At 33.6% G+C, this 17,357-nt stretch overlaps 2 protein-coding genes across 2 annotated transcripts; one reads left to right on the forward strand and one right to left on the reverse strand.

The window, feature by feature from the left end:
• Positions 1-5,689: 5,689 nt before the first annotated feature.
• Positions 5,690-7,873, forward strand: PADG_06557 (uncharacterized protein; the record flags this gene model as incomplete). Its single annotated transcript, XM_010763844.1, has 1 exon — positions 5,690-7,873. One exon carries the CDS (start codon positions 5,690-5,692, stop codon positions 7,871-7,873), a length of 2,184 nt encoding a protein of 727 aa, XP_010762146.1.
• Positions 7,874-8,825: 952 nt separating this feature from the next.
• Positions 8,826-11,402, reverse strand: PADG_06558 (uncharacterized protein; the record flags this gene model as incomplete). The annotated part of the gene is made up of 1 exon (XM_010763703.1): positions 8,826-11,402. One exon carries the CDS (start codon positions 11,400-11,402, stop codon positions 8,826-8,828), a length of 2,577 nt encoding a protein of 858 aa, XP_010762005.1.
• Positions 11,403-17,357: the final 5,955 nt, after the last annotated feature.

Consider the following 17,357-nt stretch of genomic DNA (forward strand, 5'->3'; position numbering starts at 1 on the left):
TTACAGATTCATTGAATATCAATTTGAGTATAAGAGAGTGAAACAGAAATCAATGAATTTAAAAAGAGTGGCAGTTGAAGATATTGAATATATAAATATATTATTTGAATATCTTTGAATTCTATTTAAGTAGTATCAATTTCACATCTATAACATATACTTCAATGAGATTAGATTTTAAAAAGGACAAAAATGTGGAGAATGAGTTACAACTGCTTTTTAAAAAGCTAATTTCATCATTTTCTCATTCTTTTCAAAAGATTTGATTATAGTCATTAAATGTGTATTTATCTATAATCATATCATTTTGTTACTGATAATCTTGGCCTTCAAAACACATTTGAAAAATTGATATATGCAGATAAATTTACTCAGTAATTATAGAATTACTATATCAAATACTAAATTTATAAATAATGAGATTGAATTTGAATAACTCAAATATTTTAATAGTGCTACAGAAAAAAGACAGAAGAAAAGTTATTAATTATTTTAATAAATAATTATAAATTTTATATTACTAAAAAGTTTATATAATATATAAATTTTTATAAAATAATTCTATATGAATTTTTATTACATATTATTCAGTTATTATAATCTCTATCATAATCTATCATTTTAGCAATATAAGTATTATTATTCAAAAGCAGTCAACTATACTGCAAGTCATAGTTTTGTTAAGTATGAAAAATAGCAGATTCTATAAAATTACTTAGCTATGCAAAAGTAGATCTTTAAATCTAATATAATAGCTGCAGAATAAACTCAATATTATATATATTCATAGAATACTGATCAAGTTCTTAACTCTTAAGCAGTAAATCTTATCACCTTCTTCACTGCAGATTTATAAAGATGAGAATGATTTATATCATATATTTATCTCTTTTTCTCAGCTATTCTTATCAAAGATAATTTTAAAACTGAAATGCTATATTAATATTGTGAAAAATATCATACATATTATTATAAATACTTTTAATTTGAAATTACTTATCTTGACACATCATTTAAACAAGATATTTAAAGTAAGTCTAATTGACATGAAACTTAATAAGTAATAGATTACTGAATTAAAGAACTTTCTTAATATCAATAAATATTACAGAGCTAAAATAATCTATTGCTAAATTCAAGTAGAAAAAATTTTTACTATTAAAGATATCAATAGAAAAACTATACAGTGTAAGAATAATGAAGTTTAAAAAAACAGAATAAAAAATAATAGAGACATAAAGATAATTTCATGAAAATTGATAATAATTTACTCAAAACACTGATAGAAGAGGATTTAAATTGATTTAAAGATGATATATATACTGTAGATAATCTTTTTATTATAAATTAACTATTAATTATTGATATAGAGTGCAATAACAAGAATATATTTCAAGATATTATTATTTTAATATTTTTATCATTTTGATATAACACACTCACATGAAATATGAGTTGCACAGCATTATAATTAATAGTTAATATATTTTTCAAGTGAGTATAACACTTAAACGAGCACAATATTAATTTAAAATATTTTTTAATTTAACTACTGTTTCACTTCAATATGTAATTATATCATCAATTCACAATAAAAATGCTTCAGATTTTCTAGAAAAAAAAGAAAAACCTTAAACTTATGATAAATATTTTTAAAAATCAAAAAATTATTTCAATTTATAAAACTATTTATTTATTTAATATCTTTTATTCTACTTTAATCTATTGACTGAATAACTGATAATTAAGAATGAATTTATATATAAACATATACAAATTATCTTCTGCTGAAGAAGATAAAATAATTAAATAAATATTAAATTAAATTAAATATGAATTTCTCTCATAGTCAGCATTGATTGAGAATATAATTAATTATCTTCTTACTATATAGAATTCAATTATTTTTATTATTTTTTCTCTCTACATTGATAAGAATTGAGTTTTAAATCTAGTAATATATTATTTAGAGCTTTAAAGCTATTATTTCAAATACTATAATCATAAACAGATTAAATATAAAAATTAGTAAATTATATATAATTAATATAAAATCTTAAAAAATACAACTATTAAATATGAGATTTTATTAAAAAATATATATAACTTTAATGAGATTAAGTCTACTATAAAAGTTTTTATCACTACTAAAATTATTATTAATAGTAAATGCTACAGCAAAGTAAAAACTTTAATCAAATTATTAAAATCTATAAATATAAAAATAATTAATATTACTATTTATAAAGAAGTAATATTAAAATATATTCAATATAAATAAGATAAAAAAATAAAAATATAAGAGATTTAAATATCAAATTTAATAAAAATTAGAAGATTTAATGAGTAAAGAAGTTCAAAATTTTTTAATTTTATTTATATTATCTACAGAGTTTACAATACCTGTTAAATAATCAATTATTTAATTTTATGAGTTCTCATTATCTGTACTTATATCATGTTAATAAGCTTTATAATACTGTAATAATTATAATATTTTCAAATATATAAAATTAAGATATTTTCAACTATGTGAAATTTAATTTAATTTAATTAAGTATTATAATATTGAGATAATTTCAATTTAAATCTAATAAATTAAGCTTTAATAATTTTAATAATGTATTTACTTGAGTATTGCACTTATTTGAAATATGTATTAATTAATTAATTACTTAATTTATTAACTATTGCTGAAATCTGAAGAATACTACTCATTTACAAGAAATCTCAACTTAATAACAATAATAGTTAGTTAAATTACTCTGTATAATAATTAATATATTTCTTAAATAAATATAATACTTAAATAAGTATAATATCAAAATTATCAGAGCTCAACTTATAAGATTTTAATTTAAATTATCTCAATACTATAATATTTAATTAAATTAAATTAAATTATACATAATTAAGAATAGTTTAATTTTAAATATTTAAAAATATTACAATTATTACAGTGTAGTAAAGCTTATTAACATGAAACAGATGCAAATAATAAGAATTTATAAAATTAATTAATTGATTATTTAACAAATATTATAAACTTTATAGATGATATAGATAAAGCTAGAAGATTTTGAACTTTTTCACTAATTAAATCTTCTATTTTTTATTAAATTTAATGTTTAAATTTTTTGAATTTTTATTTTCTTATTTATTTATATTGAATATATTCTAATATTATTTTTTTATAAATAGTGATATTGATTATTTTTTTTATATTTATAAATTTTGATAATTTAATTAAAGTTTTTACTTTACTGTAGTACTCATTACTAGTAATAATCTTAGTAATGATATAAATTCTTATAATAAATTCAATCTTATTGAAGTTGTATATATTTTTTAATAAAATTTTATATTTAATAATTGTATTTCTTAAGATCTTAAATTAATTATATATAATTTACTGATTTTTATACTTGATTTATTTATGATTATAATATTTAAAATAGTAGCTTTTAAATATTAAACAATATATTATTAGATTTAACACTCAGTTTTTATCAATGCAGAAGAAAAATAATAAAGATGATTAAATTCTATTTAATAAGAAGATAATTAATTATATTCTTAATTAATGCTAACTGTGAGAAAAATTTTTATTTAACTTAATTTAGTGTTTATTTAACTATTTTATCTTCTTTAGCAGAAGATAATTTATATGAGTTTACATATAAATTCATTCTTAATTATCAGTCATTTAGTCAATAGATTAAAGTAAAATAAAAGATATTAAATAAGTAAATAGTTTTATAAATTGAAGTAATTTATTGATTTTTAAAAGTATTTATAATGAGCTCAAGTCTTCTCTCTCTTTCTAGAGAATCTGAAGCATTTTCATTGTGAATTGATGATATAATTACACATTGAAGTGGAAGAGTAGTTAAATTAAAGATATATTGAATTGGTGTTGTGCTTGCTTGGGAGTTGCACTCAGGAAAAATGCATTAGTAAACTAGTTACGTCATCATTGCAGGCCTCACGGATATGACAGAAAAAGACACCATGTTGTTGCGCTGAACACCTACTTCTATGGAGAAGTTACTCCATGGGTGACATTTTTCCACAGAGAAGATCCTTCTTGATTCAACGTTTTGGCACTGCAGGAACAAACTTTTCTTCTGAAATAGATAATAAACGAATGCCTGTCCTGTCCCTGCCATTATCCTGGGCAGCATGGAATCTCGTTATGTATGGATGGGATGTATAGTATGCTAGGACAGACATTGACCTACATACATCAAGATTCAAAAGATTATTGAGGTTTTTCCCCCCAGGTTCAGGTGGTTACGGGCTGCTGGAAAACACACGTTCAGCCTCAAGCTTCTTGGCATTCTACGTGCTCCCGCACAGTCAAGTCGCTACTAACGGGCATGGTAGGAAGGGTTTGGGATCACTAATCTCCTAGACAGCTGTTGCGGTTCGGATTTTGGCTACTACCGGACTACTAGTAGTGGCAGTGGTAGGAGGAGGAGGAGGAGGAGGAGGAGGAGGAGGAGCAGTAACAGGCTAGGAGCTAACGCTGTCAAGTCAAGTGTATAAAACTCATCGAGGTGTGGTTCTGGTCGTTGACATATATGGTCATGTTTGATCCTTATCAATAATCCAAGGTTCTTCTAATAATAATAACAGATCTCAGCTTCCAGCTCCCACCTCCATCTGTTCCTTGCCACGTCCATCCTTGATGCGCCAGGCTGCAGCTAAAGTCTGGGCGTCTCTGTTTTGACTGCATCCAGCCCCTTGAGTCAATAATGGTTTCCGTTTATTGTGCAATACGAAAACTTTGCGAGCTTTTTCATTTTCATCGTTCAGGGAGAAGTTTCCTCAGATTGGATAACATCATTTGTTCTCATTCTGCTTCGCTGAACACACAGGTGCGATTTGGTGTTTACATACTTGAAACCCAAGTTACCTTTCCTCCGTCCTTAATTTCCAGGAGTGTTATCAGAGGTCATTCTGTTCTTTCTCTCCGTGAAATATAATATGGTCTGCGGATTCTTCTCCCGTGCAGGCAGGCTGTTCTAACTTCTAGCCGAATGCGAGCCCGATTGATCCAATGATGTTGATCCTCCACTTTCTCACCGCGGGTTATCCCTGCTGGTGCCTCAACAGGGATTTATCATTGCTGCCAGAAAGTCTCAATGAAGCTCAAGCCAATTATAAGCTTTCCCACCTTGGTGAACGCGGATTTGTTGGACGGTTCGCTGAGATAAAGTCACATTGAACGGGATGCCTATCGTACGGTTCATATCTTCCTGGCTTGAGGTCGGGTGCGCTCCTAGATTATCCCATGTCTCGGATAAGTAATGCAAGTAATAGCCATAGGTACCAAGGCTGGATATCATTCTTCAAAGCTGTTATAATTTTTGCTGTCCGGTTTTTCTTCTCAAGAACCCCATTCTCTTCATATTTTGTTGCCCTGTGTTTTATTTATTCTGGCCCCGACACATTGTTCTCGAGTCATTCTCCCAAATTAACGACTCGATTCTCTTCTCTTCCTCAAAGCATTTTGGCTCCAAACACATCGTCATACACTTAGCAACCTTTTTTCCTCCTTCGCGCTGGAGCTCTGTTTGTTGAATTTTGTGTTAAAGTTTCGCATTTCCTCTCCGTTCGCAGGCGACAGCCTGTTGCTCTCCGCTGAACTTGCACTGTTTGTTGGGGTTTCATAAAAGCATTCGAGATGTGGTCACTCCTCCCAGCTTTAATCTGCACCTCTGTGTGTATCATTCCAGCGAATGCCCAAGATGGCTATGTTGGGCCCAGTGGAGGGCTTGACGGAGAAGAACCGGATTCTCCTGCTTCTGCCACAGTCGCTCCCACAATCACCCAGCTACCACGACCCGACCAACCCTACGGTGGATACAATTTCGCGCCGCCTCACAGCTACCCTCAACGACCTCCAGTCACTGTAACTGTCACAGATATTTGTAGCTATCCTGAACAGCCGCCAACCACATTAACTGTCACAGATAATTGCAGCTATCCTGAACAGCCGCCCATTACCTACACTGTCACTGATGTTTCCAGCTATCCTGAACGGCCGCCGATTACCTTAACCATCCCAGGTAATTGCAGTTATCCGGAACAGCCGCCAGTCACCGTAACAGTAACGGATATTTCCAGCTATCTTGAACGACCGCCGATTACCCTAACCATTCCAGATAATTGCACTTATCCTAAACAACCACCAATCACCTTAACTGTCCCGGATATTTCCAGTTGTCCTGAGCGGCCGCAGGTCACCATTACGGTCACAGACACAGTGACCCAAAATCGAACAGAGAGGTTAACGATTTCTTACATTGATACTATAACAATTTCAAATACCGTGATCGTAACCGATGAACAGACAGTTACTGTCACAGATGAAGAAACAATCACCATTCCAAGCACTTTGACAGTAACGGATGAACAGATAGTTACTGTCACAGATGAAGAGACAATCACTATTCCGAGCACTTTGACCGTAACGGATGAACGGACAGTTACTATCACTGATGAAGACACAATCACTATTCCTAGCACTTTGACCGTAACTGATGAGAAGACAGTCACTATCACCGATGAAGAAACAATCACCGTGCCTACAACTGAAATTTCTGTCACCACGTTACCCGGGTCAACCATCACAACAGTGACAATTCTTCCAGGCGCTGCGTCTACCATAACAACATATTTACCTGCAAGTATCATCACTCTCTCTAGATCTACAATAACGCTTCCTGGATCTACAATTGTGACAACCACAACCGCTCCCGGCCGAACCGTTACTGCAACAATAACCCATCCCCCCATCGTCACAACGTTCACATACACGGGGCCCAGAAGAGATGCCACTGCGACTGTGACAAATTCTGTTACTAAGCACGTTACTCCCTGTCCATCCCTTACAGTGAATCCCACTTTTACGCCCTCTGTTCCATATCCGTCAAATTATCTATGGGGCTGTCCTCCAGGTACGCTGTGCAAACCAGATCGCCGCAAAGAGAAGGGCCGTTGCAACGTCGAAGTCGGTTTCCCTTCACTTGAATACTTTTGCAGGCCAGAAGAATGTGAACCGAACCCCCGGTTAATACCACAGTGGTGGGGGAAGCCTGCAGTATCACGGGAAATCGGCGAGTGGGTTGTTTCAGACCACTATTACAATTTAGATCCACGAAAGTTCGGCCTTGGCCTCGATATATTTGTGTTTAAGAATTCAACACCGAAAGATCAGTATCCGACCCGTCCTGCGCTGGCGAGAAGACAAGTTATTAACGTACCGCTTCCTTCTCCTTGTTTTGATGACTGCAATAATGCAGCCCAAGAGTGCTCCAAAGGAAAGGAGCCACGTATCCTTTGTGTTGCAGGTTCAAGGTTCTTTGAATATTTAGGGTATTGTAGGAAGTGTGTTGAAGAACTGAGCATGAATCTGATTTCGGAGTCTGTCGAGCAGACATTTCCAGTATTCTCCGATGCCTTGAACTTTTGTGAAGATCAGCCTGGCAATGACATTCCTCCGGTTCCGGACAGAAGTCCCTCTGCATCCCCCTCCACACCGAAACAAAATCCAACAAGAGCCGTCCCGAGTGAAACGATTGAAAATCTGCCGGTAAGCTGGACGACGCAAATGGGATCCTCATATGACGGAATGTCACACACTTCTCCGCCTCCGCGTCTGCCGCTGCGACCCACTTCCACGCCAACTGATACCATATACACCAGGGATCAGCCTCCTGTAGCAGGTTCAGGTCCAACTAGAGGAACTCCTAGCCAATCCTCACCGGTTGAGTTCCCAGGTATCGCAAATGTCATTAGCATTCCTGACACGAAAAACACCCTCATGGCTATAGCAGGGCTTGCAATAATCCTTGCATATCTTTAATGGCTCTCTTCAGGCGCATGATGGATTTTGTATTATCTCCCCGGCGTCGTCTTTTTCATTTCTTTACCGTATACCACGACGAATATATTTATGCTTTAACTGAAAGTCAATGGGTTTTTATGGTTATTTACAGCGTCTGCTGGTTGGTATGATACTAAGTGATAAAGCATAATGTTTGTTTTGGCAACTTCAATTTTCTCCTGATTCCCTTTTTCTGATCGCCACTTTAAAGCAAGTTGCCACACGCCTTTTCAATTATCTTCAGAATCTCTCATCTTGTCTGCTGCTTCTTTGTCAGTCTTTGTTGTTCTCTTACAATGCATCATAATGTTGTCTTCTCTCTGCATCTGACATAATAATGAAAAACTACCTGCATTATAAGTGTCTCACCAACCATTTTTTTTCTCTCTTTAACTGAGATTCTGTTTAAAATTATCATCTGCATTGCAAAATGTGATAATAAGTTACTCAAAAGAGCTAAAATAGATATTTTTACTTTATTCATGATCGGCTTTGCACAACTCAACTATGAATACAATTTTAACTCTTATTTGCATCAAAAAACATAATAACTGTATCATCTTTAATAGGCTTGTTAATACCTTTAATTATAAGCAGACTGTTCTTGTATTGCTTACTTGTCATATGTGAAGTAGGTATACACATTGACTCCGGATCATATTAAAAAGTAGATCCAGCTACATTTTCATAGTTTTCTCAAAAAAGTTATCTTTATGAGAAGTTCTATTTGTAGGGAAGAAGATACAGAGAGATAGATCATTTAATCATAATATAGATATTTATTACTTCTGAACAAAAACTGGCAAGAATCATGATATAAAGAACCAACACCACCAATGAGAGATTCAAGTCCCTCTAAAATATATCTCATGCAGGAAATCCTGTAAAACTGACGAAAATTGTAATCAAAATATTCACATTAAACTAAGAACTAGCGAGCCTCGACCTTCTTAGGTTTTATTTGCTTGACATGACCTTCCTCGACCTCCGCCTGTAGTTCTCCCAGAGCCTCTGAATACTTCTCTACGAAATCGGCGCATTGCTCGGTGAGATTGATCGTTACCTTCTCGACACTTCCTGCCCTTGCAACTGTGGTTTCAGGGCACTTCATGATCTCGTTGGAAAACCAACGTCCTTCCCTGTGCGCAACGAACGTCCATGCTGACCCGGAGTTCCCCGCGCGAGCCGTCCGTCCCACGCGGTGGATATATGATGTTAGACTTGCAGGGACATCGTAGTTCACGACGTGTGTAAGCGAGGGGAGGTCAAGACCGCGAGAGGCACAGTCTGTAGCGATGACAATGGAAACTTTGCCGTTCCGATACGCAGATAGCGTTCTCCGTGACGTAGTTGACTTATTTGATTTTGTCAGGGTTCCAATACGCTTGGCAAGTGGAGGGTGCATGAGCGCCAGCAGGCGGGCCAATCTTGATGCTGATTCGGAGGATTTCGTAAACACTAGAACAGAAGACACAGTCGGTGCTTTACGTTCAGGGGAGTTGTTGAAGGTCATGGACGCTTCTGAGGTATCGGCACTAGAAGCTGTATCTGAGGCAGATGACGAATCCAGCATATTGTCGTCGGGTAAACTTGAAGAAGGGCTGATGGAACCTGTGTCTGACGTGCTGCAATTTGATTTTTGTTCCGGAAGAGCCGCAGCATCATTCCTCTCAAATTTAAAATGGGAAAGCAAGAGAGCAAGGAGGTAGAGTGGCTTAGCTGCACCATCACCAACTGGAACAAACATTTCGCAAAGTGTGGAAGGTAACCTAAACGCATGATTAGCGCTTCGAGTCATAGTCGTAACTCCATTTTCCTCCTCTTGAGAGGCGAATGGAGTATCGTTGATTTCATGTGACTCAGGAACAACAAGCTTTGGATTTCGCAACCGTAAAGAAATTAGTTTGGGAATATCTCTTGTCATCGTGGCACTAAGGATGATTTTCTGGAGCTGGCGCCTACGGACTTGGCATCCTAACTGATTTAAAAAAATTCCACTTTTGCTGTTGGAATCGATTCTTTCCATTTCTAGTGCGGGTAAAACAACCTTAATCCATTCTTGGAAACTTTCGTTTAGTAGTCGGTCAGCTTCATCAACCACTAGCCATTCCAGATGTTCTAATGTGAAACCCTGAGTACATCGTATATGGTCAACAAGCCGGCCTGGTGTGCTTATCAAGATATCAATACAAGGCGATGAAGTTGTAACGTGATTGGGAAGGGCTTTATGAGAGACATTAGCTTCAGCTATGTACTCCTGAAGGTTGAACGCAGCCCAATCCTCGGAAGACATCGACTGTTCAGATAATGTTTGACTGGAGAAGGGAGAATAAAGTTGGTCGAGCTTAATCAGCAAAGCTTGTTCCTCCTTCAACGAGGTCGTACCAACGGCAGTTCCGATGCGGAGGCCAGTTCCGGATGAACAGAGCTCACAAGCATCACGAGCCTGCTTAACTAGTTCCCTCGTAGGTACAATAACCAGTCCCCGTAATTGAGGTATGGCAGATTGTTCGATACCCTCCACCATTGGGAGAGTGTATGCAAGAGTTTTGCCAGAGCCTGTAGCGGCCGATATGCAAAGGTCCCCTGGATGTCGATTTTCTCCCTTAAAAAGCAATTCCAAGACCGCAGCCTGGATAGGGAAGGGCCGGATAAGTCCGCGTTTCTCAAGAATTGAAACAAGCCTTGGGTTTACACCTAGGTCTGAGAAGTTTTGCTGTACTGAGGCAGTGGCACCGAAAGGTTGAGTAAGCCAAGCGGGGAGGGTACGGTATGTCGGAGTTTCATTATCAACAGGAGCCTGGGCCGGTTGTGGGAGAGGTTCAAGTCCACGTGGGACAATTTCCTCCCCCCTGTTGCTATGGCTATTCGCAGGGTTTGATGCTCCTTTCTCAGAAACCGCAGACCGGTATTTCAACTTGGCCTTTTCAAACTTCGACATAATCCTAGCATGTTTTTTTGATTCCTGTTTATCTTCCACATCATCATCCTGTTCCAATTTCCTTTTTTTATTGCCCTTTGTTAGTAATTCCGTTCCGCATCCTCCATTTAGCTGCACACATTGATTCCGTGCACCACCTATTGAATATGTAGATGCCGAAACTGTTTTTTGAGATCCTGAAATTCCAAAGATGTCCTTTTCCATATCCTTGCTCTGTTTCCACCCTTCTGGCGAATTGCATGTGGACTGTATCCGATCCTGCTTCTTCTCCCTTGCGAACGGAGAAATATGACTTTTAGCTTTCGAGAAAGGGTCCGAACCTGCCTCATGCAGATTATCCTGGGGCCGTTGAAACGGTTCGACCAAGGAAAAATTCTCTGATTTCTTGTTCTGTTCCTGATTCTTTGCCTTCTTGGACGGGTCGGCAACCGGGATTGAAGCATCGTTAATCAGTGCTAGATTTCCTTTGCGCTTTGCCGATGCGGGTGGAGTGACTAAAATATCAGCAGATTTTGACGAAAAACTATTCCTGGGTGGAACATAACGGGAATAGAACGAAGCTGTCATAGCATCTATGAATGGGGCGACACTCAATATATCAAAAACCAGCGTGGTTAGTTCTTCCAAAGGTTAATTTCATTACCTCAATTCCACGAGAAAATCAAATGTGGTCTAAGCTGGCGGCAGAAACCTCACCGCCTTCAACTTCATCCAAGCTAGAGTTATAATGACTAATATAATAAATAACTAACTAAACTAGTTAACTGTGCCACGCGCACTCACTACCGTGCCACGCATACTCACTAACCTCCTATTAGTGAGTGCGCCCCACCACAAAGGAAATATCATCATAATTGAAATATTCTAGGATCACCAATCTTCAAAAATTAATTAATGGTCAATATCATGTCTATCTATAATATAAAGATTATCTATATACTAATTAGAGCATGTAGAATCTTTAGTAGATTGAGATTCATTAATAATAATATCATGTTGTGGTTAATTGGCATTAGATTTAAGAACTTTGACCTCAACTAACTATAGAGCTCTATTTCTATCTTTTATCAATTCCTCCTTCTTACAATGCTTGATCTTGCAATTGACATTCTTGATAGTGAGAACACTCTCTATCCGCATTTGTCTACAACTGTTTTTAATAATTCAATATCTATTTATCAAATAATAAGCAGATAATTCATTTTTTTAATATGTATTCAATTTCATTTATATCAAACTTTTGAAGATCTTATTCAATTGCTAAGTCAGATTAAATGTCAGAGTGTATTTCATCTCTTGTATGATCTTATTTGCTGCCTCAATTTGATGATGTAGTTTTACAACTATATTTGAAGATATCAACTAAGAAAATATAGTAAAGAGTCAGATATTAGAAAGTGAGATAAAACTAAAGCATTCATCATCATTGTTATAAACAAATAGCTTCAAGCTGTCATCAATATTACAATACCTTAGATACTTAAAAATTATATATTATTAATTAAATAGATTTTACAGTTAGTGAATCTAGCTCTGTTGATAATAGATTTAAAACTTTAATAATAAATACTCTCTACATTAGTAAAAAACTATCTCTCATTATATTGCTTATATTTATATTAAGTATCTTCATTAACTGCTTTCGTATGATAATGCTTATATTGCTAAAAAATAAATTATTAAGAAATTACAGTAAATAATTAGTATGAGATAAGAATTTAAATATAATAATAATATAAAAGTTATAATATTGAAAAAACTCTTTAGTAATATAAGATTTATAATTATTAAATAGTAATAATTGATAACTGTTAATTTAATAATTTTTAATAATAATATTAAAAAGTTTTATTTATTAAAATTTAATTTTATCATTAGTAAAGCTAGTATCAGATATAGTGATATTTTAATCATCAGATAAATTAAAGTATATATATCAATCTTGTAAATAAATTTTTTATTTTATTATAATTAATAACTTTAATACTATATTATCTACACTGATATATTCTATCATTATTACTAACTTATAAGAATATAATAACTCTATGATAAAATTAATATCTTAATAAGTAGTTATTACTCATTGTTCATACTCTTCTTTTTTTAGAAACCTAATTTTATAAAAAGTATAAATATTATTAGTATAGAACTTATACTAATTAAAAATAGATATATAGTAGTTAAACTAATTGAAAATAAAGTTTATATTCTTATTTAATATTTATTTTAAATTTATAGATTTGTGTTTAATTCTATTATAATCTGACATATGTTTAGAATCCACTGTACAAGAACTAGCTCTTCAGTAAAGGTTAATTTTTGATTATTGAGTTGAAAATTCTCTCATATCATATGATCATTTAATTAATTCTATAAGATTGTAAAAAAGTTACCATACAAGCTTGCAGCTTTCTTAATACTTGAAGTTTGACCTCTTTTTAATGTCTAAATAGTCAAAAGAATCTTTTTTTTCTGAGTGAAAGCTTGAGAAGACTGTAGAGTGGGTATTTTGTTGATGTGAATGCTAGATACATATACATTGAATAAATCAATCAACTAGGTGATTTGATTGACTAGATAATGGATTACATTATCTCCCTCTTTATAATAGTAAGAACTGAGTATCAAATCTAGTAGCATATTATCTATAGCTTTAAAGCTGCTACTCTAGATACTGTAATTATAAATGAGCTAACTATAAAGATCAGTAGATTATATGTAATTGATTTTGTCAGGTCTATCCGTCTTTTTACATTATCTGCACTGTATATAACTTCTGCATAGCTAGTAATTACTTCATAATCAATCAAGTAATCTATCCTTCACAGGTTATAAGACTTATTTTATATAAATAACTACTAATTTGAGGAATTCTTACTAAATATAGTGTATATTAATCACTGCTTGCTTCATTCAATATAATATTGTCTTATTTTATATCAATTGATTAATTTATGCACTTTTATATTATTATTATTTTCTCTATATTTAATTTATTCACTTAGTAGGTGAAAAAATCTACAACTCACTAATTTTTCAGCAACTGATTGCACAAGAACACATTAATCTGCTCAATCAAACTTATAAGTAAGAATCTTATTGAACAAGATTACTCTGTTATAAAGAAGATTAATACAACATGGCAGAATGTATGATAACTCACTCATAGTTATGATTAAGCTAATTCAGTCAATCTGACTGATCTGAAAATAATCAGAGAGGTCTGAGCTCATCAACCCCCTCAGAAATGATTAAAAGTTTCAATATTGAACCTCTCAAAACACTCAATTGACAAGTTAGACTGATTACAGCCTCTATCATGATGAGGCTGATCTGCCTACATCATGTTAAATATGCTGATTCAACTTCTTTAGAAGATGAGGTGGAGATGTCTGTGATGATCTCTAACTCATTGCCAGCAACTGACTCTGAAGAATTGCAACTGAGGAGATTAAATCTTGAACATCAAAAGATTGATTTATAACTTTAAAAAGAGAGGTGCAAAGAATTGCAGCTTCAACTTCAATTGAAGAGGCTTCATGCTCAGAATGACAGAGTCATGATACTCACAAATCTGCTGATGGGTCAGCTCTTAGCATGAAATCTGAAGTTAAGGTTTTAAATGCAATATAATCTCTATAACTCAGACAGCTGTGTCAGCAAGGCAATTAGCCAGTTCAAACAGAATACTAAGTATGCCATCAAGCTGAACGCTCTGCTCAGATCTTCAAATTACTTCTCTTGACATGTGAATATGAAGGCCAAGTTAATTAGCACTCAATGCTGGGTTATATTAAAGGACAAGCAAGTCAAAAGCTCTGATGGAGACTCTAAATGAGCTTCTTTTTGAAAGGTCAAAAATCACTGGCTTTATATATTCATTTCAAACACATTGGCAGCTAGTTTTAGGCCTCATTTTAATAAATATTATAAGGGCAGAATTGCTTATTCTCTTTGATATATAGTTGAGAAGAAGTTTTTCATTCTGAGAATGCAGCTCTGCAGAGAAGCAGTTCTGGTGTTTACATCAATAAGTGATGTCCAAGTCACTGACATATATATATTTTTCAATAAATTTAATGACATTATTATGAAATTGAAAATACTCAATATTTTACTGTCAAATGATGTGGTATTTCACATCTTCTATTTTGCACTTCTTAATATATAGCAAAACTATATGCAAAAGAAAATTGAGAAGGTATAAGAGTTCAAATTGAAGTCTATCATATTGAATGTTCATTCAATTATGAAGGAAATATACTTTTGATTAAACCTCTTCAAAGAGGTCAAAAAAGCTACTCAGGTAGCTAATTCTTCAGCGAATATGACTCAGACTGAAAATGTGACTGCAGGTTCTAATAATAGCAGCAACACCCAAAATAATACAGCTTATGAGGACTGACCCAGGGGATGTGGAGGATATTGAACAGGTGAACATTCAAATTCTAACCTCTCAATCTGCTTGAAATATGAGCATCATCATGGTAGACTCTGCTGGGCAGTCAATTTGAATAGCATCTCTGAAGAATGAAGAACTACTAATATGGTGAAAATAGAGAAATATAATAATAAGAAGAGTAGTAGAGGCAAAAAGATCCTGTCAACTGCAAATGGCAACTTTAAGACATTCTAAATGATGAATCTAGAGCAGGTCATTGAGGTGTCTGTACTCTGCTGAACCAATTGTCAACCCACTCATCATATGAGATAGTGAGGCTGAATGTCATATTGCATATGATCAATCACAATTTTCCTAAATAATAGAGATTAGCAGCTCTATGATTCAAGTGGTCAATAAGACTACTTTGAAGGTTCAAGAGATCAGAGTTACCTTCATCACAGTTAGAGAAAGATTAATTGAATTCAATCATATCTATTTGATAACAGACTTATCTGTCAATCTCATATCTGCTGATCTATTAAAGTACTAGAGCTATATTCACAATGATCTGCAGATGAATGCTGAAAATTACTTTAAGATAATAGCATCTACAGAAAATGACATCTTTTATATGAATTTGAATTTCAATAATGTATATATTCTATCTGATATCTTCTCTATGTTCAGGGATATTATAAACAATCTGGAGCTTGAATCACTAGTATACTTGACAATTCTGAAGCCCAGGGCAATTTCAACAGATTATGATCTGAATGCTGCATCACTAAGTCTTTTCAACTATGATAACATAGAGCAGCTAATTAACCTAAAGAATCTGAATATTAATATCTTCATTTTATCCCCATCAATCTGACTACCTACTATTAAGCTAAAGCAGCTACTAATTGATGAGTGATATCAGCAATTGAGTCATATTGATAAAAAAAATCTAATTAAAATGTCACAGAAGTTCTGTTTCAAAATTGCTATCATTAGTCTGAAGAAGCTCTCATTCTGCACCATGTGCATTAAAGTTAAGCATAAATATGCAAGTTATAAAAATACTTCACTGTGCTATACCACTCACAAAGATCTTAAGATCTGGGTGAACCTATTTGAGGGTAGAGAAACACTTGATAATGAAGAAGATATACCATCTTATGCAGGTAAGAAGCTCATGATGATGATCACTAATGATGTTATATGAATGCAGTAGACCTTTCTATTGAAGCACTGCAATGAGGCTCTAAAATATATACAGATCTTCAATCAATTTATGAAGAATCTGCTCAATCACAGTGTCATGATTATTCACTCTAATTATGATGAGTTGAATTCAAACACCACAGCTGTTTATATGATGAGTGAAGATATTAAATGAGAATCGACTCTACCTTATACTCTGCAGCAAGATAGTAAGTTAAAACATTTGATTGATCTGATTATTGAAAAAGTCTGAATGTTATTAATAGATTTTTTCTGCCCTCTTCAAATGTAGAGTGAGGCAGTAATTGCAGTGACTGAAATGCTTAATCTTATGATAACATTAGTCAAGCTCTATAATAGTGTAGAGGATCCAGATCTAAAGTCAATTATCTCATATGAAGCTTAGCTTGAGGCCCTGCTCTCCACACATGGAATTCACTGATGGGGGTGCAAGGCTTATTTAAAAATAATACTTAAGTTAAATATGAAGATGACCTCATAATCACAGAAGTTTATACTTGCAAGCTATAATAACTTTATTAATTATAGATTAGTCAATCCTTCTAATGATCATCTTTACACATCAAAAGATGTGATATTTCAAGAAGATCTTTATTTGACAGAGTCTTTGGCTCTATCTGAGTGAGGTGTTAAGAACCTGCCATCCACTACCTATGTGACTGCAGTTGTGATTTCCTCCACTCAACATGATTTATCAACAGATGATTTCATAATAAATGAGAAGTTTCTATCTGCTCCTTCAATATTTCTACACTTTATAAATAATTAATGAATAGACTATGAGATTACTGTATGAATTTCAACATTTTTGATATGGAACACTACTGTCCTCTTAGAGTTTACTTTAGAGACAGAGAATTCTTCAATGTTCACTCAGAATATTACTTCAGTGAGAGAGGTCTTAGTGA

Source organism: Paracoccidioides brasiliensis (genome assembly GCF_000150735.1).
Source record: "Paracoccidioides brasiliensis Pb18 unplaced genomic scaffold supercont2.9, whole genome shotgun sequence".
Taxonomy (NCBI): Eukaryota; Fungi; Ascomycota; class Eurotiomycetes; order Onygenales; family Ajellomycetaceae; genus Paracoccidioides; species Paracoccidioides brasiliensis.